Consider the following 24,523-nt stretch of genomic DNA (forward strand, 5'->3'; position numbering starts at 1 on the left):
TCCGCGACACAAAACCTACACCGGTACAATACGCACGTAGCGCAACACGCGCAAACACACACTGCCTAGCGCCAGAAAACGGGTTTTGTTGTGACTAGAAAGTGACAAAACGCACACCCATCACCGTTCGATTCGTCGCATAGGGCTGTGCATGTTGTGTAATAATTTCCCCTTCCTTATGTGTTTTGATTGTGCTACTGCTACACACCAGTTTCTTTACAATCGTTCTGTTGTTGCTGATAGTATTCCTCCATATTCCCAACGGCAGCTGTTATTACGCATCAACTTTGAAAAGCCGGTTAGTGCGAAAACAAACAAGGATAGGAAAAACTTCCGCAAGGATTAGAACAATCTAGAACAAACAATCTCAATCTGCAATCATAAACGTAATTTTTTTGATGTTTTTGTTACTTTTTTTGGTGTACTTTTCGCGGTAAACGGAAACTTCAATTTGACCTTGAAAATTTTGGCATAACAGGATCGTAAGGAAAGAGATATGCAAAAATAACGTTGATACACACACCCACCAGTTGTATACACACACGTCTGTGAAGAGAATGCAGTTATCCCTAAAATAGTATGGATTCGAGGCACAAGTAGTCAAATAGTAGTAAGAAGCAAATTGTAGTACAATAGGGTAATCGCTCCATTATTCATCTCAACAGCTTAGTGCACCTATATTCATCTTTTTTCTCTCATTTGTCCAATTTACCGTCAAATTTCTACAAATTTTTGAAAGTAAATCTATTTGATCCTCGATTTTCTCAAATGGCTGAAAGTTTTACGTTGAAAATATGGTAAAATTTGACGATAAATTAACACGAATAAGGTCGCTTTTTACGCGGTTTTTTACGCGGGTTTCTTTTTACGCGGCTTTTTTATGCGGATTCCGGAATTTACGCGGTTTTTTTATGCAGATTCCGGAATTCACGCGTTTTTTTACGCGGATTCCGGAATTTACGCGGTTTTTTTTACGCGGATTCCGGAATTTACGCGTTTTTTTTACGAGGATTCCGGAATTTACGCGGTTTTTTTTGCGCGGATTTCAGTTTCCCTTCATTCGGAATGCAGAATTAACGCTGTTTTTTTCGCGGATTCCGAATTTACACGGTTTTTTCTAAGCGGATTCCGGAATTTACGCGGTTTTTTTACGCGGATTCCGGAATTTACGCGTTTTTTTACGCGGATTCCGGAATTTACGCGGTATTTTTTTTTGCGCGGATTTTGGTTTCCCTTCACTCGGAATGCAGAATTAACGCTGTTTTTTACGCAGATTCCGGAATTCACGCGGATTCCGGAATTTACGCGGTTTTTTTACGCGGCATGTATCTCCCGCGTAAAAAGCGACTTTAGTGTATATTTCGCCTGCTAGTATTACCAAAAAGTTTCGAGAACTTAAACTACCCATCTGAACACTTAAGAATCCCACGTGATTTTTCATTACCTTAAAGATACCCCCACGAGATTGCGTATTACACTAATTTTTTTACGCGATTGTCTTTTACCCTTTTACGTAATGTTATTTTACACGATTTTTTTTACACGTGGCGGAAAATTTTATCAAAACGACGTGATCTTTTTTTCACACAAATTGTTGAAAATTACGCGACTTTTTTACGGGATTTTTTTTTCGCGAGGAAGCATAAATCGGGTAAAAAAAGAATCCAGTGTAGTACAATAAATCAAAGGAAAAACCTGAGTTTGGTACTAGAAAGTTGCAACAAATAAACGAGAATAAATATTTGAAGATCGTATGAAAAAATCGATTCGAACGAATTGGAAAATGTTTTCCTGACTTTCAAATAAACTTAACGAAGGGGTGTTAGAATTTATCCGAACACAATTGGTGATGATTGCACAATAGCGAATGACCCTTCTTTTATACTGGAGTACTCTATCAGTCGTCTTGGTGACGGAATAATATCATCCAGCCGAACTGATTGCTTGCCAGGCCGTTTATACCCTCCATATTCTTCTGCACTGTTTGTTGAGGATAATCCTCTCAAGTCCAGCAAACAGATAGACCTATATGCCGATGGGTCCCTTGGCAATTCCCCAGTCTTCGGCAGTAGGACCAATCTCTGCCACTTCCACCTCTCCGATAAGAAGCAGTCAACCAGGCAGCTCTGCATGACTGCCCGGAACAGCCAAGGAGTCACTTTTATAGCCATCCTGATTAACAGGTTTGGGATTCTATCATGTATATTGCCCACATTTAACATTCGTTACCCTTGCTTCCTCCTCAGTCTTGAACGGTTGTGGGGGATGTCTGAGATACTGGAACGTCGGACGTGAGACTCGAGCACCGAAGGCCAAGGCTTGGCTTGTGGCGTGGAAAGCGTTTCTTGATGATAAATTCCAGTATCCAGTATTCCAGCAGGCGTCTTTGGTCTTGGCCATTACGATCCGGTAGGCGTCACCCCACGGATTCGTATTGGCACTCGCACATAGTCTATAGAAGCAGGCCCTCTTGCTCTCCTTTATCGCACTCTTTAGCTTCGATCTTGCCGAACCGAATGCTGAGCGCCGCTCTGTCCTCTCTTCTTCGTTTTGCGTACGATGCATCCTCCGTCTTGCACGGAGGCACTGCGAAGATAGACTATCGCGTCTGTCCACCAGTGAACTGGTGGCTTCACATTCCTAGGTTGGTGGTGTCACACGCCCGCGATAGCACGGCAACTAGTTGACAGACGGTCGGCTCTACCCGTCGCTTGCCGCCTCTTGTTGTTGTCTACACTATAGCAAACCGTCTGGTGGTCGCTATAGTGTAGCCATCGTCTACCCTCCAGTTCTTGATCAGTTCTGAGCTGGAACGTCACGCCGATGATCAACTCCGCCCTATTTCTGCTGTATGTAGATTTGTTCCCAACGTTAGCCAGATCTAGGTTGAGCTTTGTCAAAGCCTCCAACAACCTCCGTTCGTTTTGGCAACTTCGTACCCTTTTTCTGAGGTTGAAACAACCTCCTGAACCGGGAACTTGCTCGTCGTCCATGTGGTCGCCATACTGGATTTATCCGCAACCCAGTTGCCGTTTCCGGGAGGGATCCTGTAGGGGTCCGATGGCGATGTCCGACAACAACTAAATGACTGCTTGGTGTAGCAGCTGTTGGGCCGCGAAGCAATGGTTCCGGTTCAGTTGCGTCACCCTTACGCCCGTGGTTTTACAACCGGCTCACCCTACCGGTTGGTTAGCGTTCCTTCGTTTTCCGGAACATACCATACACCTGGGAGACTTCCCATAGCATTTCGCGTTATGGCCTGCACCACCACATCGTCTGCACAACTGGCTCCTATCGGGCCCCTTGCAGGTCCAAGACTTATATCCTCCCTCAAAGCACCGGTAACAAATTTTCTTGCACAAAGGGCATACAGACCAGCCGACCTTCAACTTACTTTCCTTCAGGGCCAGTTTAGCATTCGTCAACGCTAGTCAGAAGGTAGCTTACCTTGATCCCGCCGGACCTTTTCGGAGACGGATCGACTCTTAAGCCACTTCCACCCCGCACCTCGCTTTGAGGGCTTGTGCAATGTCGCACCCCCTGGTGATTTCGTCCAGGTGTTGAAGCTGGAAAGTCACCTCTGAGGTGAGTGTCCGCACTTGCACATCCTTCCCTAGGACCTTCCCGGCTACCGTTTTGTAGGTAGCTTCCTTATTCTTGGTGTCCTTCCGGAGCTCAAGTATCATCTCGCCAGTGCGAGATCGGCGGATATTCCGCACGTCCGCCCCCAGATCCTTGAGCGGGGTTTCGCTCTTCCTCTTCTTCAAGACTTTAGAATACTTAGACACATCCGTCTTGAGTATCGCTTATTACACTCTACGGTAATAGAAGGATTGCCCGTAGCCTCCGCCTCGGCCGGTTTCCCGCCGGACCTTAAACCGGTTGGTGTGCTATCCCGCGGAAGTAGCACAACCAACTGTTTTTTGGTGTTCTTGGTGGACCGCCGCGAACGAGGGGCGTCAGCACCTCTTTGGATGCAGTCGCCCTCCTGGTTCTGGCCACTTTCTCGGCCGCCTCCATTCGAGCTACGAGTTCATCGTGCTCTTTCCTGGCTTCACCGATGGTACTTCGAAGCAGGAGAAGGCTCTGCTTTAAGTCACCAGCAATATTCCGCCTATTTGCCGAGAACTCGATTATGACGTTGAATTGTTCGGACAACGCTGCCACTCTCGGAAGCGGGTCCATGCACTTTTCGACGGCCTTGACTAGCAAGGGACCGTCTACCGATTTAGCTTGTGTGGACATGGATGAATTCCGTGATGGGAGCGCTCCTATTCGCTCCATCAGAGGCGCTTCCAGGTACTTGTGGTTTTTGCGAGGAGTCGACTGTCTCTAGTTCGACCTTCACCACTCCTAGGCGACCTCCCGCTGCTGGTCCGGGACTGTTAGGTACTGTCGACGATCGCCACACGTCCACCCGCGGTGGCAGGTAGCTCGGTCATTGCTGTATGTACGTCCGTACGCCTTCCAATATCCTAACGATATGCCCAGTCCACCGCAATCTGTCAATCTTAGCGGTACGGACGATAAATTTCTTCCTAAGCAGTCTTTAGTTTGTAGTTCATTTGTCCTCTCCACGTTTCGTTCTTCATTTGCAATCCACCTCGAAAGTTCACCCATACCCATACCCCATACCCATATACCCATACCCCATACCCATACCCATACGATTATGAAAAACATTTACTGTGAAGTGGTTTTAAATATTCAAGTGACACATTATTTTTGAAAATTTTTTCTCTCTTTTTCAAATAATTTTTTAATATGAGCCGTTGCGGAACAGAGTGGTCTAAAGACCATTTTTTTCGAAAATGAGTTTTTTGCATAAACCGCATCTATTCAAGAAGCTGAATTTGGGAGATTAAGAAAATTTCGGAAAATCGAATTTTAAAGCTGATTTGTTCTGTGTTGAAAATTCGTCCGAAACAGAATGGCCGTTTTGTTGCGGAACAGAGTGGTCTATGTGCATAAATCGATGTAATGCTATCATGTAACACGTAACATATAGCATATAACATGTAATAAGGAACATGCCACTTGTTTTGTACATGTCACACGTGATATGTAACATGTTACACGTAATGTAACACGAAAAATGTAACATGTAAAATATTATGTAATATGTAATATCTTGTCTTACATGTAATTTAACCCGTGACATCTTACATGTGACATGCTATATGTATCATATACAGAGCCGGATTTATGGGGGGGCCCAGGGGGCCCGGGCCCCGGGCCCCCACATTTTTAGGGCCCCCACAAATCGACAAAAAGATTTTCTCTCTTTAAAAAAGAGATTTAATCAAAAGTTCGATTTACAGTAAGAAAATTCGAACAGACCATTACAATCTGACACTTTCCTTAAGTGTTATTTTTTCGCGAGCGCCAATATCGCAACTACATCCATAAGAGTTCACCTTGGATTCTCTTGGAATGACACACATTAACACACCATTTGAATCGAGCCAGCGCGCATTAAACGCCTAGAGTTAAAGTTTGGCCGACTGTCATTAAAAGCGCCAATCGAAGTGTCAAAACTCGTTCCAATCGAACATCAGCAATGTTAAAACTATGATGAAAAAACTGTTGACTGTTTGATTGGAACTTTTCAATGACAGTCGGCCAAACTTTAACTCTAGGGCTTTAGCGCGCATGGGTGGTAAAGCAGATAAAGAAAATAACCCACAAGTTTTTTAAATGCATTGCTTTTGCTCACTGGTCCGAATCAGGGATACCAGATGTGCTTTGCAAAATGCAGATTTTCTGAGCTCGTGTGCAAATTTAATTGACCTGCAGATATGTGTAGTTTTTTCCTAGTTTCCATTATTGTCAGAGTCGTCTTATATTTGTGCAGTCTTTCTCAAATTGTGTGCAAATTTTTGCCTGTGGATCGCATTTTTTTCAAATTGCGGTAGTTTTTTTTTTCAGGTATCAAGAAAAAAGTTTGAAGATGAAACATATTAAAAATAGGTTGCGTGCGACTGTGAAGAATGAAAGGCAGTCAAACTTAGCATTATTAAGTTTCGAGTACGAGTATACTGAAGAAGTTATGTTGATTATTTAATTAATAAGTTTTCTGCAAAAAAACTCGTAAAGCATGGTTTCCAAGCGAAGTGAAAAATTTGACAAGTAAAAAGCTTAAATTTTCGCTTGCGAAATCTGTCGTGAAAACCCGTTTATGGAACACGCAGGTATTTCACCAGTCTGCAATTTACAGTTTAAGTGAAGCGAAATTCACGAGTTTACACTCCGAGCGAAGTGAAAATTGGCTGCAACTGACAGAATATAAACGCACGCAAGTTTTTGCTGCTTTTTTCACTAGCGTTTGCATGCGTGAAAAAAGTGAACACAAGAAAAAGATGAGATCCACAACCTTTCGCGATCGCACAACGATTTCGCTTGATCGAATTTGTCTACAGTTCCTAGCGAAGTGAAATTTTTGCAGGTTGCATTTTTCACGAGCGTAAAAAAATGATCATTTTGTATGAGATTTTCACTTCGCTTCGAACTCTAAATAGGACTTAAGAAAAAATTCTAACAAATTTTTGGTAATTTTTCAATAGCAAATAAATGCTTTTAACTCGTACGATAAAAAACAGTTTTGTTTAATTTTGGGGCCCCCACTATAACTGGGCCCCGGGCCCCCACAATCGTAAATCCGGCCCTGATCATATAACATGTGACACTAGCCATTTTATACGATTTACCGTCATTTTCTTTGTCATTTATCGGGTTTGTGTACATAGACCACTCTGTTCCGAAACGATTCGAGGATTCCAGTGAATATATATATGAAATCAGAGTGGTCTATGAACATTGGTTAGATAAAATCACCGATTTCGCAAAGAAACTGGTAATTTTATGTATCCCAATGTTAAACCACTTCATAACCTTCAGAGATTTTTCGAAAATTGCTTCTCCTGAACAATTTGCTCGATGGCACATAGACCACTCTGGTTCGCAACGGCTCATATCTTCTATATCTTTTCAAGTTAAAACCAAAATGGCAACGGTAGAGGTATGTAACTACTAAGGGTGTGCGAAACTGGCTTTTCTGGTGTCGAAACGAAACGAAACGAAATTAACCCTTAATTTCGGTTTCGCCAAATTAGTCGAAACGAAATCAAGGTGGATTTCGAGTTCTCGAGACGAAACGAAATTGGTCTCCAAATTTCGCGAAATTTCGCGAAATTTCGAAAAATATAAAAAATGTTTCTAAAACATAGCAATCCAATGATTTGAATCACAAGATGCTTACCTGGTGACGAAGAGTAACGTAGGTATCAGATATCGAAAAACCGACAATGCACAATGGTCGGAAAATTGAGATTTCCGGCCAAAATTCATTTTTTTGTGCCAAATTGTTGGTTTTCCATTGCAGATGATTATAACATATAAAAAAAAGTTTTGTACTGACATGGGGCTGTTTATAAACCACGTAAAATAAGGCAAATGTCTTGTGTTTTCGAATAAACGTAAATAACTCGTTAGTGGAACGAGATAAACGATTACTGTTTTCAGCAAAGATGCACATAATAGTAAAACGCTTCTTATGGCTTTGAGAGTTAGTTCGCGATTTGTCCGCAGAGATTGCGCACGAATTTGACTTTTGATAGGAGCATTCAAGAGATATGGTTTCTTCAGTAAAGTTGTAAAGCAATTCAATTCAAACAAAACTACTGAAGACGAAACGATTTAGCAAATCTCGATTGTAGAGCCAGCAAATGTTGATACAATTCTCTATGGTCTTGTTTGTTAAAAACTGTTTTAAAACGGTGCTTGATCAATTAAATGCAATCATTTATAACATTTTCTGTTCTAGGTTGTATGAACAAACTCACTAAATCGATCTTATGAACTTCCTCGTTAGACAAGCTCGCTTCTTCGTAAAACACTTGAATAAAACTTCAGAACTATAAAGCACACATAAAACCTTGTTTCCTCCACATACACAAGCAATCAGACCGACTCAAAGGAATGAACTAGAATCAGTCAGCCATAAAAGACATATGAGCCGCATGATTCAAGAGTATGATAATATTTGTGAGATTGCGGGTTTATGCGTGGGAGTAGTTGTGAGATTGACGGTTAACTCAATGCAATTTCGTGTATGAAACACCTGACTGCAGTGTTGTAAAGTTCGACCATGAGAACCTCCATTTGTTTATGCTGTATGCCGACATATCCGGTACACAGCTTCTACTTCGGCTGTAAGGCCGTTTACATACTGGCGCGTCCTGCGTTGCGGAGACGGTTCGCCTTGCCGTGGGTTAATGTACAGCTCTGCTTAGCGCTGTACATTAACTCACGGCAAGGCGAACCGTCTCCGCAACGCAGGACGCGCCAGTATGTAAACGGCCTAACTGGCGAGTAAATGCCCAAATGCAAGCTCGAACCATTTGTTTAACTCTGGCAGTTATATTTGTGTATGGTGAGAGAAGTTTGCGTGTGGTGTTTCATGGCCGTGTTTTCATAAAACAAACACTGGGAATCATTTTTGGGATAATAATTCATTTTTATATTCGGTTAAGTAAGGTTAAGGTTAAGGTTAAGTTCACATGAATAATCGCTAAGTCTCTTAAGCAGGTATTAGACGACGCAAATATTTGCTATTTTCGGTACGATTTTATTTGCAAATAAAATCTGTATTGAAAAATAGCAAATATTTGCTTCGTCTAATAGCTGTTTCAGCGATGTTGTAATGGGTAAACAAAATAAATTTCAGAAAAAAACTTTGGGTTGGTAAAAAAACATCGATAAACGCGAAAACCAATTTATTGCTAATATTAACCATTTTTTTTCTAACAAAATGAAAAAAATATTTTTTTACTTAAGTGTGTACAACTGAATAATCAAACTAAGTTTTTCCAGTATATTTTTGAACCTAATTGCTATGACATACGTTGATAAGTCTTCATAAAACTCCAAAAAATTACATAGAAAATTAAAAATTTTAAATTACCTTTTTCTACAAAAACCCAAATTTTACTCAAACTTTTAACATATGTTTTAAACAACGTATATTCTAATGAACCAATTAATCTAATAATTTCATGTGTGTTTTGTACCAAATTGCTCTAATATACGAAAAACTTTGTTAATAAATCACCCAAAAATTCAAAAATTGCGAAAAAATGGAAAATTTTTAATCATCTTTTTCTACCAAAACGCAAATTTTCCGCAGTTTTTAACACATATTCTTAAAGGGCACAAGTAGGGCTCTCAGACACACTATCAGGTGCTGTGCTTACACGTGCTTACATTTAATGTTTTTGATGGTCAAAATTAGGAAAAATTACGCATATTTTCAATGTGGCTTGCGACTGACTCTGTAGGGTTGAAATCCATTACCCATTTTGTTTTAGGGAATTAATTTAATAAGCTTTCAATCATATGTGAACATATCATGATAGCTTTAGTAGGTTTTTATATATTCCAAAATATTCAGAAAAACTATTTTTCTCCGTTTCTGAAATAGGTAACTTTGAAGGCATTTTTCAACATGAACCGTTTTTTGTATCAAGATTTCATTCAAAAATTATGAAAGTATAGATAAAATACTACAAAATCATGTGCTCAAAACATCCTGAATAGGAAATTCGCATTTTGGTAATTTTGGCCACTCTTTTATATAGGGACCGTCTTATGTGCAATGACGGGAATATCAAAAATGGAAAACTATAATCTTGAAGGTTATACCTATTCATTTATATTAATTATATTGCAGGTAAAAAAGCGCGATAGATACAAATGATTTAAAGTACACACTTGAAATATCTTTGTAAATAATGATTTAATAAACTTCTGAACTGATTCTTTTGGTTTGAATGAAACTATGTTTAAAATAGTAATCCTTCTTTCATAGCACTTTCATTATTCAAAATCCAAGTTTTGTCTTAGAGCTCAAACTGGAAAACATGAGAGATGGTAGGTAGATTGTCAACCATTCCTGTGAGTTTTGGTGTCCCTAGCAAAGATAACTTTTTCAAAGACTTGACTGCGTTTTTCCCTAAGCAACCATGTATGTCACAAAATATCAAAAAATTGGTCGCAGTGACGATCAAAGGATTAAGAATAAACTTTTGAAAATGATTTTGAAGCGTCCTCCCTGGTTTAGCACGAACGAGCTACATAAGCTCACTAATGTAGAAACATTAGAAAATATGTCAAGCCAAATTATCAACAAATTCCGACAAAAATCGTTGCAATCCTCAATTGCAACGATTAGCTCACTTTATAGTCATTAAGATAGTTTTAAGTTTATTTCAAGTTTTGTTTTATTCCTTTTTTTTCTCCTTGACAAGTAGGTTTGATAATTTTCCTACAATTACATTAACTTAACTGCGAAAGCTAATAACATTCAATAATATAAAAAAGAGTACAAATACATATATATAATAGTGTTGAAATGTCACCATTTGTGGCAGAACACACAATAATAATTCTGAATAGATATTAGTACATAAATAAATCATAACAAACATTACCCCCCCCCCCCCCCCTATTAAAAAAAAATGGTCGCAGTGACGAAAATACCCAACACGGAGAAAAAAGGACAACCATTTTGAGCTCTAGGGAAACTTTTTTTCGCTTTTGTCGACCAGTGTTATTGAATATTTTTTGTCGCCGTTTAGTCAGATTAGACCAAGTGACATCTTCATCAATTCGAGGAAAACAAACTTTAAGTTAACTATTCTGTAAACTTTGAAGTTGTCAATATTTTTGCGCAGTTTTTTAAATGAGTTAAAGTTGATTTTAAACTGAGCAGTTCGACATAAAATGTCCAGTTTCAATATTTTTTGTCATTTTTGGTTTGGCCCAAACTTTGCATAGATGTTTCTATAGGCTGAGAAGCTATTTAAAATGCTATTTTGGGAGGATTATTGTGATTACAAATATTTTCAGAGCCAAAAGTGTTTTGATCAGTTTGACGTCTTCGGCAAAGTTTTCGATAGTAATTTTATCTCTCCGATAAGAAGAACACTAAAAAATTCATTTATTTTAAATGTAAGAGAAATATTAAAACTAATATGAAAAAGCTTATTCTTCAAAAATCTATTTTTTTTTGTATAAAAATTACAGGAAAAATACCGCAGCGATGAAGATATAAAGAAAAAAAGTTATATTTTTTCAAAACAATTTTTTTTTCACAGCGTGTTTATTTTTGGAAGGACAATATTTTTATCTACAACTTTGCCAGAGACACTATGCCAATCAAACAAACTGTTTCGGTTGTAAAAATATTTCAATTATACACAGAGTGCTCTATTGGAGATTAGAAATATTTTTTCAGCTAAATCGATTTGTTTGACTGGCATAACTAGTGTCTCTGGTAAAGTTGTAGAAAATAATTTTGTCCTAAAAAAATGACCTGTTAGTTTCAGCGATACCAAAAATAATAAAATGCATTTGGGGCCATTCCTAAACTACGTGGTGATATTTTGATCCCTTTTATTCCCACTACCCCCCTCCCCCCGTGGTCGTTTGGAAAGCCCCCTCCCCCAGTCCCCCTCCAACTTTAACCAGGTGGTCTTTTTATTTGCCAAGTGCCCTAACGAAAAATAGTCTGATTATACATGCTTGATAAAAACTTTGAAAAAGCAATTCTAATCAGACTGTTCCTGTTCGCAATACGGATAATTTTTTTTTTAATTTTTTGCCTAAAATGTATGACGAACGGGCCTTTCAAAAATGCACTATTTTATTACCGTAACTGAATAATTAAATATTCTTCAAATCTCGTTGTTTTTATTTTTATTGTATTTTAATACTAATTGTGGATAGGCCTGTTATCCTAAATTTTCCAGAACAAATAAAGATAAATAAAGTAAAAGGAAACGCCATGTCTAAGTAAAAACAATCAGAAACTTCGAAGAGCAAAATGTTACTCATTCTGATTTTCATAAAAGAATTGATTTATGATCTCATTCTACAAATATATGTACAATAAAGTATGAAAAATTTATAAAAAAATGAAGGTCAAAGAAAACTGATTATTAGTAATTGCGCAAATTGTAAATAGAATTTTCGGTAATATCATTTTCTCAAAAACAAAAATAAAAAAAAGATAATGGTTGTTTAATTTTTAATAATATTTCACTGTCTTTAACAAATAGGGTATCGAACGTCTTCGTCAGTGGTTTTCTTCGGCCCCCTTTTAAATAAGATCGCTGCAGAAAAACTGCCGAAGAAAACCACTGACGAAGACGTTCGATACCCTATAATGATTTCCTTACCTGAAAGTAATTAATATACGCTATTCTGTTGAGTATATTCAGAATCATTTTCAATACAATTTGTTGTTGAGTATAAAAATAAATAAAATTTGTTTGAACAGTTTGATCATCTACGATAAATTGTACAATGGCTTTTAAATGTCGAACAAAATATAAACATCTTTCTTTCTTCCTTCTGTTCACGAGCATCCAGGTCATATATATTGTTTTTAAGACCAAGGCGTTGATTTTTTTGCCGATCGTTGAGTATTGAAATATACTTCCAGGAAAATGTCACAAATCCTGACGCATTGCAAAATAGAATTATTATTCTGTAGAAGTAAATGCCATAATTGCTGACAAATCGCAAACTTTCCGTGACATTTATGAATTATCAAGTCGTGTCAAATAAATTTATTAATCAAAAAAAAAAATAAAATGCGAAAGCTATATTCTTGGTGGCAATAATAAATTATAAGTCAGAAAAAAGACCACGTGGTCTTTTCGTCTTCTATATCTGACTTTTATTAGTAAACCAAATATCTGTTGAGATTTATTCAATTAAATTTATAGTCGCAACGAGCACAACCCAGAAAATAATGTAATAATGCGCATCGGAAATTTGGTCCGAAATTTCGCGAAATTTCGTACTCGTCGAAATTAGAAGTTTAATTTCGCGAAATTTTAGGCGGAGTTTAGCGAAATTCAACGAAACTTTCCGGTAATCTCGCGAAACCGAAATTTCGCGAAATTTCGGAAAATTTCGAGTTTCGCGAAATTATACGAAATCATTCGAAATCTCGCACAGCCTTAGTAACTACTACATTTCACATGTTTCTATTGAGACATAACGTAGCGCATTTGAAAGTTAAAGGCTTCTTGGTAATGCTTTTTTTGCTTAGAGAAAAAAGACACTTTCTATTTAAAATCGATCGTCAGAGAAAGTACCCCGAGGTACCTCTCTGAATTTCACTTTTTCCCTTCATTTGGAATATCCTTCAAACTTTGGAAGTGATTTCCATTGCTCAAGTTTGCTCTTCCAACCGGAATTCGCGTTTCCGAATGATACCTCTGGAACCAAGAGTGAGCAATTTATCCTACATCTGTCCCTTAATTTTATGTATAACACGTAATTTATGTGTAAAACACATAAAAGATTTCTGATTTAATGATGTCGAAATGTTATACAACAGTAAACCGTGTATAAACATAAATTAAAGGGAATTAAATAAAAATAATAATAAAAACTAATTGTGATGGCATTAAGGTCACATTTTCATCGCCTAGAAATTATTTAAATGTGATTTTCAAGCCTTTTATCTTGAAATGGATAATATTCTTGGAAAATTATCATTTTATGCATCTGTACAAAAAATGGCGTTTGAGACATTTTTGCGATTACGTATTTCACATTCGCCAATTATGCAAATACTAACTCTTATTGGTACTAAACTTTTTTCGTGTCACACAAACTAAAAAAAATACTAGAATGGCTGTTTTGATTTTTGTCCCGCGTTCCCATACATTCAACGCACTGTGCGGCGGCGGTTTCCACTCGATCGGAGCGTTCTCCGGAGATCAAAGTATGCGCAATTCTCGGTCATAATGCGCCGATGTATTTCTTTGCTGGTATCGTTGTCGGTGGTTATCAGTGAGCCCATGTACACGAACTCGAGGTAGGAGGTTGGCACAATCTATTCTTGAACCTCTCCCTTTCATGTACCTCGTCTTTGATGCATTAATGACCAGTCAAATCTGTTTGGCTCCACCCGATGTACGTATCCGCCATCTTCACAAAGATTCGAGCTACGATACCGAAATCGTCGGCGAAGCTAAACAGTTAAACCGACATTTTGAATACCGTGCCACTTGTGTTAATTCCTGCTCTTCTAATCACACCTTCCAGAGCGTCCCAAATTCCACGAGAAATTATTACCTTGCCCTAAATCTCTTCGAGATTCGAATTACATTAAAAAATAAGACCGCTCCCTTAAAGAATTTCTGCATAAGAGAAGATTTTGATTAAGAAATTCTTCACTGTGCGCGCGACAAAGATAACAAATCGTCGGTTTCGTGCAACACTGGCACAACGCTCAAAAATCATAGTTTCGAGAAAAACGCGTTTGAAAATTAGCGTCGAAAATTTATTTTTCAATTTTCAAAAAAAAAACGTTAAAGTTTAGGATTTCCAATTCTTATCTAATACGTTTAGATATGCACATATTATGAACACGTTGTACAAGTTGACCTTATTTTTACTAACTATATAGAGAGATTTGTGTAGCAATGGCACTTCTACTCATCATAACTCTGGAATTTTGGAAATTTTGGAACGGGGTTTCGTGGGATGAAACTTAACAATATTTGGCATCTTTTGCCATTAAAAACTCAAAAATGCAAAATTTTGAGTTGTGCCAGTGTTGCACGAAACCGACGAAATCTCCATATAACGATTCGATAGTCATTTAATTGTCCAGCGCCATCCTGGCGGCCGATACCAATGTTTTCCAACGTGGTATATTTTCTGGCTTCAAAAAATCCCAAACCCATTGGAATAAATCGCTACGGTGTGCTAATCGTTCGGATACTTACAAAGGTTTCGTGGTTTTAGCACAATGTCATGGCTAATAAAAAAAATATACCCACCTTTCCACCTTCCTGCATACATAGTGCAAAAAGGAAGCGACACTACCGGCTTGTGGCATGACTCTTATCCAACTTAAATCTCATTAGCCAATACATTCTGTACGTTCCGTGCTCGGTTGGGGTGGTATCCTAACGATTTCACTCACTTTCGTTCACTCACTCTAACCGTTTGGTCGCATTCCGATACAACAGGTTGCTTATCCGCAGTGGTGCAAAGCTGTTCGTCAAACGTCCACAAGATACACGCTGACATCTTATCTAGTCGATACTACCCAGTAAGTGTCTCCTCTCCCGGCAACTTTTCTGAGCAATTGTTAGGTATAGGAAATATAAAGTACAAACGATAAACTGATAAGATAGCGGTTTTGTGCTAAATCGAAAAGAAAGAATCGCCGCATTCGGCTGCATTGCAGTGACAGCGCTCGAATCAGAATGTCCTTGTTGAGAGAATCCACCGAACCCACCCTGGTGACAGTTCGGACACTCAGTGTGAACAAGTACGAGAAAACAGCTTCGCGGTCGTCCAGCACAGATCGTACCTCAGTGTCTTCCACGCCAGCGAAGGATCAGGTATCGAACAGGAAAAGCGATGGTTTTTTCGGCAGCGGTGAAAAAAGGAAAGCTCTCGTGTATAACGATGGCACCTTCAGCATCACCTTGCATCATTACGACAGCCTGGTTAGCGAGCTCAAGTGCCCGGGCTGTGCGCAACCATTGTTCGGACCCATCAACTTGTGCCAAACGGGACACAGTGTTTGCTCGCGCTGTTCCAGTCGCCTTAATACGTGTCCACTGTGCCCGAAAAAGGTGACCGAGATGAGGAATTACACTCTGGAGGCGATTGCGAGTAAAGTGCATTTTCCGTGCGATCATGCTATCCGTGGGTGCACCGTTCGGCTGCCACTGGAGCTACTCTGGTGGCATAAAGATCGATGCGGTTTTAAGGTAATTTCTTGCTAATAGTGATTCTTACAAGTGACTAAATAACTTTTCATTTTATATAGCAAATCGACTGCTTTATGGGTAAGGTCTGGGAAAACTGTCGCTGGATAGGATGCGAGAAAGACTGGATCGAACATTGCGTATCCGAGCATCAGGACAAAGTGTACAATTCGCCCGATATAGTGCTAACTTGGAACTACGGCGCCGACAGTCAAAGATGCATTCAGCTGCAGTCGGTTATTGCGTACTACGTGATTCGCGCCTATGGCGAGTACTTTAACGTGTACCAAATCTACGACCAGAACAGCCACCGATCCATTTGGACGGTGATTTGTGCCACCAAAAAGTCCCGGATTAGCAACCGTTTTGCGTTCGAACTGGAGCTGTACTCGCCCATCGAGAGTGCCAAACTGCTGGTGCAACGCTTTTCCTGCCACTCCGAGAGCGATGCGGACTTCCTGAAGGACGGCAACTGTGCTAAGATCGCTATTCAAGACGCGATACGATTCATGACCAAGGAAAAGGTAAGGATAGGAAGTTTTTTTTTCAATCTTATCTAAGAATTAAGCTGTTTATTATCTATGTACGGAATCGCTTCACCACCCACTAATGCGACCTGTTCGTAATCAGTGTGTCCGCCTATGATGATAAAAAGTATGAGCGCGTATATTTTTTGATCACGAGGAAAAATTTCACTTCGGTAAAAAACTATATTTAACTGAGCTTATTAGTACTGTTTTTATATAAAATATAGCCAAGAGTCAAATATTCATTAATAGAATGAAAATTTGTTCAAATTTTGATAGAATCTATTTTCCATCCAGGTTTTATACTACCGCATTCGTATCATAGAGGTTGCCCCCTCTCGTAGCCGCAGCCTGGTTATGATCACCCAAAGCCATCAGCTGCCAGGACCACCCTCCTATAATGCGCTTCCCATCAATTACTCCGCCACAAGGATCGAAAACGTCAACATCAAGGCCGTTGCCGAGAAGAACATCATCGTTCGCAACGGAATCGAAGAGAAAAAAGATGAACCTAACCCTCCAACCCAGCAGGAACTGGATCAGCAAAGTATCCACTCAAACGAATCATCTGCTGCCTCTACCATCACCGAGGAAGATCCGGAGCAGGAAGCTTTGCCAGAAGAAGACCGGCAGAATCTATCTAAGGCGGCAATAAAGAAAGCCACATCGACTCCAATTCTTGGCCGAGTGAACTCCTTCCCCAAGCCACCGAGAGTCCACATTCAAGCTAGTCCCAAAATACAAGCGCCTTCTTCGCCAGAGATAAATTCCGGTTCCAGCGGACAACATCTAGTACGCTGTCGGCTGGTAGAACGGCAAGATAGCATCAAAATGAAACCGATCTACAGTGGCAATGAAACTGCTTCACAGCTGCAAAAGTCCAGCGAAAGCCTCAATTCATACTCCAAAGGCTTGTCCAAATTTTATAACCTAACAACCTACAAAGCGGCTTCGAAGTTATGGAGCAAAAAATAGATGAAAATATGAGCTAAAGAAACTTGCAAAAGCATTCGTGTTAATAACATGATTAGACAAAAACATAATTTATTAATAAACTTCCCATTTTACTTTGCCGATAAATCGGCTGATCGATGAATTCAATTTACATCTCGTTATCGTCTGGATGATAGAGTTCGCTTAGCAAACGATACACATAGGACGGAGCATTTCCACCGCTGAAAGACATGGAATAAAAAATTAAAAAAAAATTTCGTTGCATTTTTTATAAAAGAAAAATCCTCACGTGTTGGTAATAAATAGTGTCACCAATTCCGGTGGCACATAATCGAATACAGGGTTGTATGCCTTGGCAAAACGCGCCGCTGGTGAACTGTACGGAATGACGGCTTCCGTATTCCCCAGTACGTTGAAATCATCCTGATCGTAGTTGGACAAGTGTACCGGTGTCAGTTTGTATGTGGGTGCGAGTACTATCACCGGTACCGAGTAGTGCTTCGCCGCTAGGGCCAACGAATAGGCTCCACAAATAGCTCGCAATCCCCCGTTGGCAAGGACACTGTGGGTTCCAATAATCACCTTGTTGACGCGAGACATCATTGCAAATATAGCTGAATCCGAAATTACCGTCGTCTGAATTTTAGCTTTTCCCAAATTTACCGCTAACTGATGTCCTTTGCAAGCGGGAGCGCATTCTGCAACAATGACCTCTATGTTCCGTTTCTCGGCTGCCTTTCTAAGAAACTTTTCCACCGTTCGCGAATGACCGATGGTCATAATTAGCTCCGCTGAGTGTATGTGTTCCGTTGCTTGTGACGAAAGGTTATCAGAGCATGTTTCTAGCTCTGATTCTATTTCACTTAAATGTTCCAGCACTGCATCTCTCAGTCCTTCCTGTGGTTGGGAGTAATCCCAACGTTTTTGCTCACTGGTTTGAGTCACCAGCTTGTGCAGCGAAAGCGAAGTTTGAGCATCGTCATAATGAACCCGCAATTGCGCGGAATCATACTCTTCCCGTACTATTTTCAGTATCCGTCGCACGGTGTTAGCAATCACTATGTCCTGCGGTAGGGCAGCCACCATGAATCGTCCCTGGCCCCGGATCTGCGACATAAGTTGCCTAAGAGAGAATTTTTATGGACTTTCTCAATAAAACATATTTGCATATAAAACTTACTCTGCATTACTCCACTCCGATTTGGAAGTATAATTCTTTAACAGGGTTAATGTTTTACACGTAAGATTGTGCGAGCCAATGATTTTTCTTGAATAAAGAAATGTTTATAGATCAAGACGATTTACATGGTACGATAGTTGCTTACTTCAATCGAACATCATGGATGAACTGGATAATTTCCTGTGTTGGTCGATCGTTTTGAGTCCCAGTCATCTTCTTAGTCTTTAGAATGTCTTGATCACCGTTCTGAAAGCTTTTAAAACAAACTCACTCTTATATGCAGAAAACTATCTTATTACTTTCGAAATTCGGAACATATGAATAAAGCACGACATGGAGCTAAAGCATGCAGGAAAAAAAATAAACAAATCAGATCCTGTCAGTTGACAAATAGATACGGTTAACTGAAAGTAAGCACTTTTGGAATTATTCTTTCATGTGTTATTATTACTCCGCACTCCCTTTGGTACAGACCAGAGATGCCAGACTTTTTTTTGGCAAGTCTTATAATCCATAAAAATGTCTGTATAAGTCTGTATACCGCTGCGAAAAAAAGTTACCGATACATTGATATCTAATTATTTGTCGACCTGTCAGATTGTTTTGTTTTATTGCTTGTTTTGATTGTTCTTTTTCGAGTCTATCATAGTTGGTCGATTAATCGATAACTAATTTATCTTTTAAAGAAGTAAGAGTCTTTCCCGTGATAAAAATCGTCGTTCGTCGTAATGTAGCTAAACTGATACATGATGGCAGAAGTCTCGCGGTTATAAAAATAGTACCTTCAAGGTTTGGGACATTTTAAGCAATTCTTCAACGTTGGATATTGCTCCGAATAGAACAAACGGTCTTTTCACCAATATAACCTGCATGGCAATCGATCGAGACAATCAGCTGTTTGTTACTGGGGGCGAAACAGGCAGATTAGTGCCCACGGGGCCGATAAAAACCCCGATAGCCTGACTCGATTCCCGTTGTCATGATTTCACTCTCAAAAACGCAAGATTAATATGTTCAGCAAAGTGTTCAGTTCCTAGTTCACTTTTTCCAGCAACGGCTACAGTGACTTTTGGTTTTTGTGTTCGTTTTTTTTTGTGTATACTGGTAAAACCATCATGTAGAATATCAGATATCTGTGTAATATCTGTATTATACTAAATGTCTGTATAAAATCTGTAGGCTTATGCGTGTCTGTATCGCAACACAGAAAGTCTGTATAATACAGATTTGTCTGTATATCTGGCATCTCTGGTACAGACGTTGACTCTGGTACCAGCGTTTCTGGTACCCACTTTTTGGTTGGTTTGCCCTAAAAGAAGAGTAATAGAGTAAACGTCCCATTTTGTCGGTAGACTTATTCTCGAGTAAATGTCGTTTTATAGATGGAAAAAAAACAAGAGCTCAACATTTGTTTGCAGTACAATGTGCACTTTCAATGAATAAGATAAGTTTTGTAAGCATTTGAAATGAAATATTACCGCCGTGATGAATTTATGATTAATAGGCAACATGTTGACGTTTATAGGCCCCTGGTTGAAATAAATTTCCGAATATACCGTTTGCTCCACAGTGACGATAGCGACAGCACACTTTACTTTACCATTCAGCATGACGAGGGGCTTAATTCAGAGGATATATTTTTACGCACACAAACCCTGTTACACACATTTTATCGTTTGCTTGTTAGTCTGTTCTCTGTGCTTTATGTTAGCAACGAAAAGAATAGTGTGATTACTTCTAAAGCCTGTACAGATCATTGCACACGAAAAATAACCTCACTTTTCTGACACTTCCCACGGGTTTGTTTACAATGTGTTCTATTCACTTTTTATGTGAAAATGAATGATACGAAAACGAAAAATAAGGGAGAACTCTCCGCCTATGCGAATTCGTTAAGCCTGTAGCACACTCTTTGTCTAATGGTCAAATATTTGACCTTCTGACATAATGGTCAAATTTATTTGACATCATGGTTGTTGTTTGCCCGTGTTTGCCCCATGTTAAAATTGGAGAGTGACAAACAATTATATTTGACCAACTTTTTATCTGTCAAAAAGTGCCAAATATTTGACGCTTTGTCAAAGAGTGTAAAGCCTGCAGTACACTCTTTGTCTAATGGTCAAATATTTGACCTTCTGACATAATGGTCAAATTTATTTGACATCATGGTTGTTGTTTGCCCGTGTTTGCCCCATGTTAAAATCGGAGAGGTACAAATAATTATCTTTGACCAAATTTTTATCTGTCAAAAAGAGACAAATATTTGACGCTCGGTCAAAGAGTGTACTACAGGCTTAACACAGGCTTCACTGTGATCTGTGATGTGATGTGATCAGGCAGACAGACAGACAGACAGACAGACAGACAGACAGACAGACAGACAGACAGACAGACAGACAGACAGACAGACAGACAGACAGACAGACAGACAGACAGACAGACAGACAGACAGACAGACAGACAGACAGACAGACAGACAGACAGACAGACAGACAGACAGACAGACAGACAGACAGACAGACAGACAGACAGACAGACAGACAGACAGACAGACAGACAGACAGACAGACAGACAGACAGACAGACAGACAGACAGACAGACAGACAGACAGACAGACAGACAGACAGACAGACAGACAGACAGACAGACAGACAGACAGACAGACAGACAGACAGACAGACAGACAGACAGACAGACAGACAGACAGACAGACAGACAGACAGACAGACAGACAGACAGACAGACAGACAGACAGACAGACAGACAGACAGACAGACAGACAGACAGACAGACAGACAGACAGACAGACAGACAGACAGACAGACAGACAGACAGACAGACAGACAGACAGACAGACAGACAGACAGACAGACAGACAGACAGACAGACAGACAGACAGACAGACAGACAGACAGACAGACAGACAGACAGACAGACAGACAGACAGACAGACAGACAGACAGACAGACAGACAGACAGACAGACAGACAGACAGACAGACAGACAGACAGACAGACAGACAGACAGACAGACAGACAGACAGACAGACAGACAGACAGACAGACAGACAGACAGACAGACAGACAGACAGACAGACAGACAGACAGACAGACAGACAGACAGACAGACAGACAGACAGACAGACAGACAGACAGACAGACAGACAGACAGACAGACAGACAGACAGACAGACAGACAGACAGACAGACAGACAGACAGACAGACAGACAGACAGACAGACAGACAGACAGACAGACAGACAGACAGACAGACAGACAGACAGACAGACAGACAGACAGACAGACAGACAGACAGACAGACAGACAGACAGACAGACAGACAGACAGACAGACAGACAGACAGACAGACAGACAGACAGACAGACAGACAGACAGACAGACAGACAGACAGACAGACAGACAGACAGACAGACAGACAGACAGACAGACAGACAGACAGACAGACAGACAGACAGACAGACAGACAGACAGACAGACAGACAGACAGACAGACAGACAGACAGACAGACAGACAGACAGACAGACAGACAGACAGACAGACAGACAGACAGACAGACAGACAGACAGACAGACAGACAGACAGACAGACAGACAGACAGACAGACAGACAGACAGACAGACAGACAGACAGACAGACAGACAGACAGACAGACAGACAGACAGACAGACAGACAGACAGACAGACAGACAGACAGACAGACAGACAGACAGACAGACAGACAGACAGACAGACAGACAGACAGACAGACAGACAGACAGACAGACAGACAGACAGACAGACAGACAGACAGACAGACAGACAGACAGACAGACAGACAGACAGACAGACAGACAGACAGACAGACAGACAGACAGACAGACAGACAGACAGACAGACAGACAGACAGACAGACAGACAGACAGACAGACAGACAGACAGACAGACAGACAGACAGACAGACAGACAGACAGACAGACAGACAGACAGACAGACAGACAGACAGACAGACAGACAGACAGACAGACAGACAGACAGACAGACAGACAGACAGACAGACAGACAGACAGACAGACAGACAGACAGACAGACAGACAGACAGACAGACAGACAGACAGACAGACAGACAGACAGACAGACAGACAGACAGACAGACAGACAGACAGACAGACAGACAGACAGACAGACAGACAGACCATTGAGTTGACATCCATTGAAGTCATCAATTGTCCAAATAAGCTTGTACACAGTCATGTTAATCACATTTTTCGATGGTATATATTTCAATGTGTATAATAATAATATTAATTATAATAGTGAACTGTTATATAAGTATTTGATTTTTGTACATTATACACATAACTACTTCTGCTGTTCTAGGTTCGAAATGGTGGATCCCGATATAAGCGAAAGCGTTCGCCATCGGGACCGTCTGTGTGTTTGTTACATTCAAAACCATAAACTATTTCAGTTTGAAATGTTAAGATGTGATTAAAGGGTTTTAAATTTACCAAGTGACTGAAAGTTAGTTTGTAATGGACACGTTTGAAAAAGACGGTTTGTAGTACGAGAGTAATTCAAATACCTACAGGAATATTTCCACATCTAGTTTATTTGGAATAATGTCATTGCTAGACGATATTAGAATAATAGCAGTTTGAAATTAATAGCGAACATCTGAATTACGAACAAGCAACAGTGTGCATAAAAAGAATAGTAAGGAAAAAAGATGCAAAAATTTCCGAATAGGCAACAATGCTATCAATACAATACAATATCACTTAAGTGATATAACTTTAGCGCTGAAAAGCTGTACATTTTGGTTCCCTTAACGTGGTTCGGTGTAATGCTATAATAATTTTCGAAAGAGCTTTGCGCAATTAATGAACAACATTTAATGAGGATTGCAAATATAACATTTCCTGCAAGAAAGCGGCTCTCATTGTCTTTTTTTTTTCAATAACTCGTTGTCTACATTTTTACGCTAGTAGTAATTCTTTTCCTGCACATCATTCCACTGCTAACAAAACTTTTTCAAAGTTTTCCTAACAAGTGGCGCTAATTGGCATGTTAGCCTGTTTAATATAAATATTGTCGCTTTGTGTAATTTGCTAGTGTGTCGCATTGGCTGTTGAATTCGAACTTAATACAGACATACGACAATGGAACATCAAATCGATTTTACTTAAACCGCACGAAAAAAAGGTAAGCCAACAATTACTTACTTCATCGATTGCAAATCAACAATTCATGTTAATATCATTTTCAATTATAGAAAATAACAGAAAAACCTTCGACACTAAAAACAGATTAGGCTAATTCATGTGTACATACAGTGGTAAAATATTGTTCTATTCAGACCCTGATCTGAAGTATCACCGTAATGTCCCGTCACCCCTCGCTTTCTTCAAGTCAATTTATTATTTTGAGGTTTTTTTTTCTATTAATTATATGTACGGATATTTACTATAATGGAATGTGCTTTCTCTAGTGCAACTGATATTTTTTTCTACTGAATGGACTATTTCCTACCCTCGACTCTTTCATCACTGTTCTTCACATACAAATTTATCGGTCTGTCAATTGAGAAAGCCCAGCCGATTTTACGACGTCATGTCTTAGGTATTTCCAGCATTTCATATTCTTTCTTTTTTTAAAAACAAAAATTTACTCGTGCGCTTCGGATTCCTGCTGTACAAGCTTGAACCGTCTTGGAGACTTTATAGAGCTCGGTGTTGACGCTAAACTTTTCAGATGCCCGGCTTGGGCCAGATGCTTCTTAATGAGTCGCGAAACTAGAATCTGCGGACGCTGTTGCCACTCGTTCATCACTTCCTTCGGCGACATTACCTGGTCACCCTTGAGACGATCCAGCAGGGCGACACATACAATAGCAGCTTTGATGCCGGCGTGATGCGTCAGAGCAGCGAAAATTGTGCACTCCATCTCGATGTTAACCACACCAAATTCCCGCAGCTTCTCCAAGTAATCCATTTTATCCTGCTCGGAAAACTCACAGAAAGCACCATCGAGGCGACCTTGGCCTAAATTAAAGCAAATC

At 39.8% G+C, this 24,523-nt stretch overlaps 3 protein-coding genes across 16 annotated transcripts in view; 1 reads left to right on the forward strand and 2 right to left on the reverse strand.

Moving 5' to 3' along the window:
- The first annotated feature begins 118 nt into the window (after positions 1-118).
- On the forward strand, positions 119-17,514 carry LOC129723427 (uncharacterized). 2 transcript variants are annotated; one of them, XM_055677647.1, is made up of 4 exons: positions 119-298; positions 15,054-15,806; positions 15,866-16,327; positions 16,628-17,514. In XM_055677647.1, exons 2-4 carry the CDS (start codon positions 15,294-15,296, stop codon positions 17,303-17,305), a joined length of 1,653 nt encoding a protein of 550 aa, XP_055533622.1. In that variant the 5' UTR covers positions 119-298; positions 15,054-15,293; the 3' UTR covers positions 17,306-17,514. The 2 variants fall into 2 exon arrangements, with proteins under 2 accessions (XP_055533622.1, XP_055533614.1); XM_055677639.1 differs by lacking the exon at positions 119-298 and having other exon boundaries at positions 14,998-15,806.
- LOC129723441 (translation initiation factor eIF-2B subunit beta) lies at positions 17,340-18,839 on the reverse strand. Its single transcript, XM_055677675.1, has 4 exons — positions 18,610-18,839; positions 18,465-18,551; positions 17,574-18,407; positions 17,340-17,505 (listed from the first exon to the last, which is right to left on the reverse strand). Exons 1-4 carry the CDS (start codon positions 18,675-18,677, stop codon positions 17,433-17,435), a joined length of 1,062 nt encoding a protein of 353 aa, XP_055533650.1. The 5' UTR covers positions 18,678-18,839; the 3' UTR covers positions 17,340-17,432.
- A 3,878-nt stretch (positions 18,840-22,717) lies between these two features.
- Positions 22,718-24,523, reverse strand: part of LOC129718857 (uridine phosphorylase 1) — a 63,532-nt gene continuing 61,726 nt past the window's right edge. For all 13 annotated transcript variants that reach the window (XM_055670112.1, XM_055670060.1, XM_055670085.1 and 10 more), the window contains one exon: positions 22,718-24,506. In XM_055670112.1, coding sequence (XP_055526087.1) covers positions 24,130-24,506 — 377 coding nt within the window. In that variant the 3' untranslated portion in view covers positions 22,718-24,129. The remainder of the gene's footprint in view (positions 24,507-24,523) is intronic.

The sequence above is a fragment of the Wyeomyia smithii genome, chromosome 1 (genome assembly GCF_029784165.1).
Source record: "Wyeomyia smithii strain HCP4-BCI-WySm-NY-G18 chromosome 1, ASM2978416v1, whole genome shotgun sequence".
NCBI classification, from domain to species: Eukaryota; Metazoa; Arthropoda; class Insecta; order Diptera; family Culicidae; genus Wyeomyia; species Wyeomyia smithii.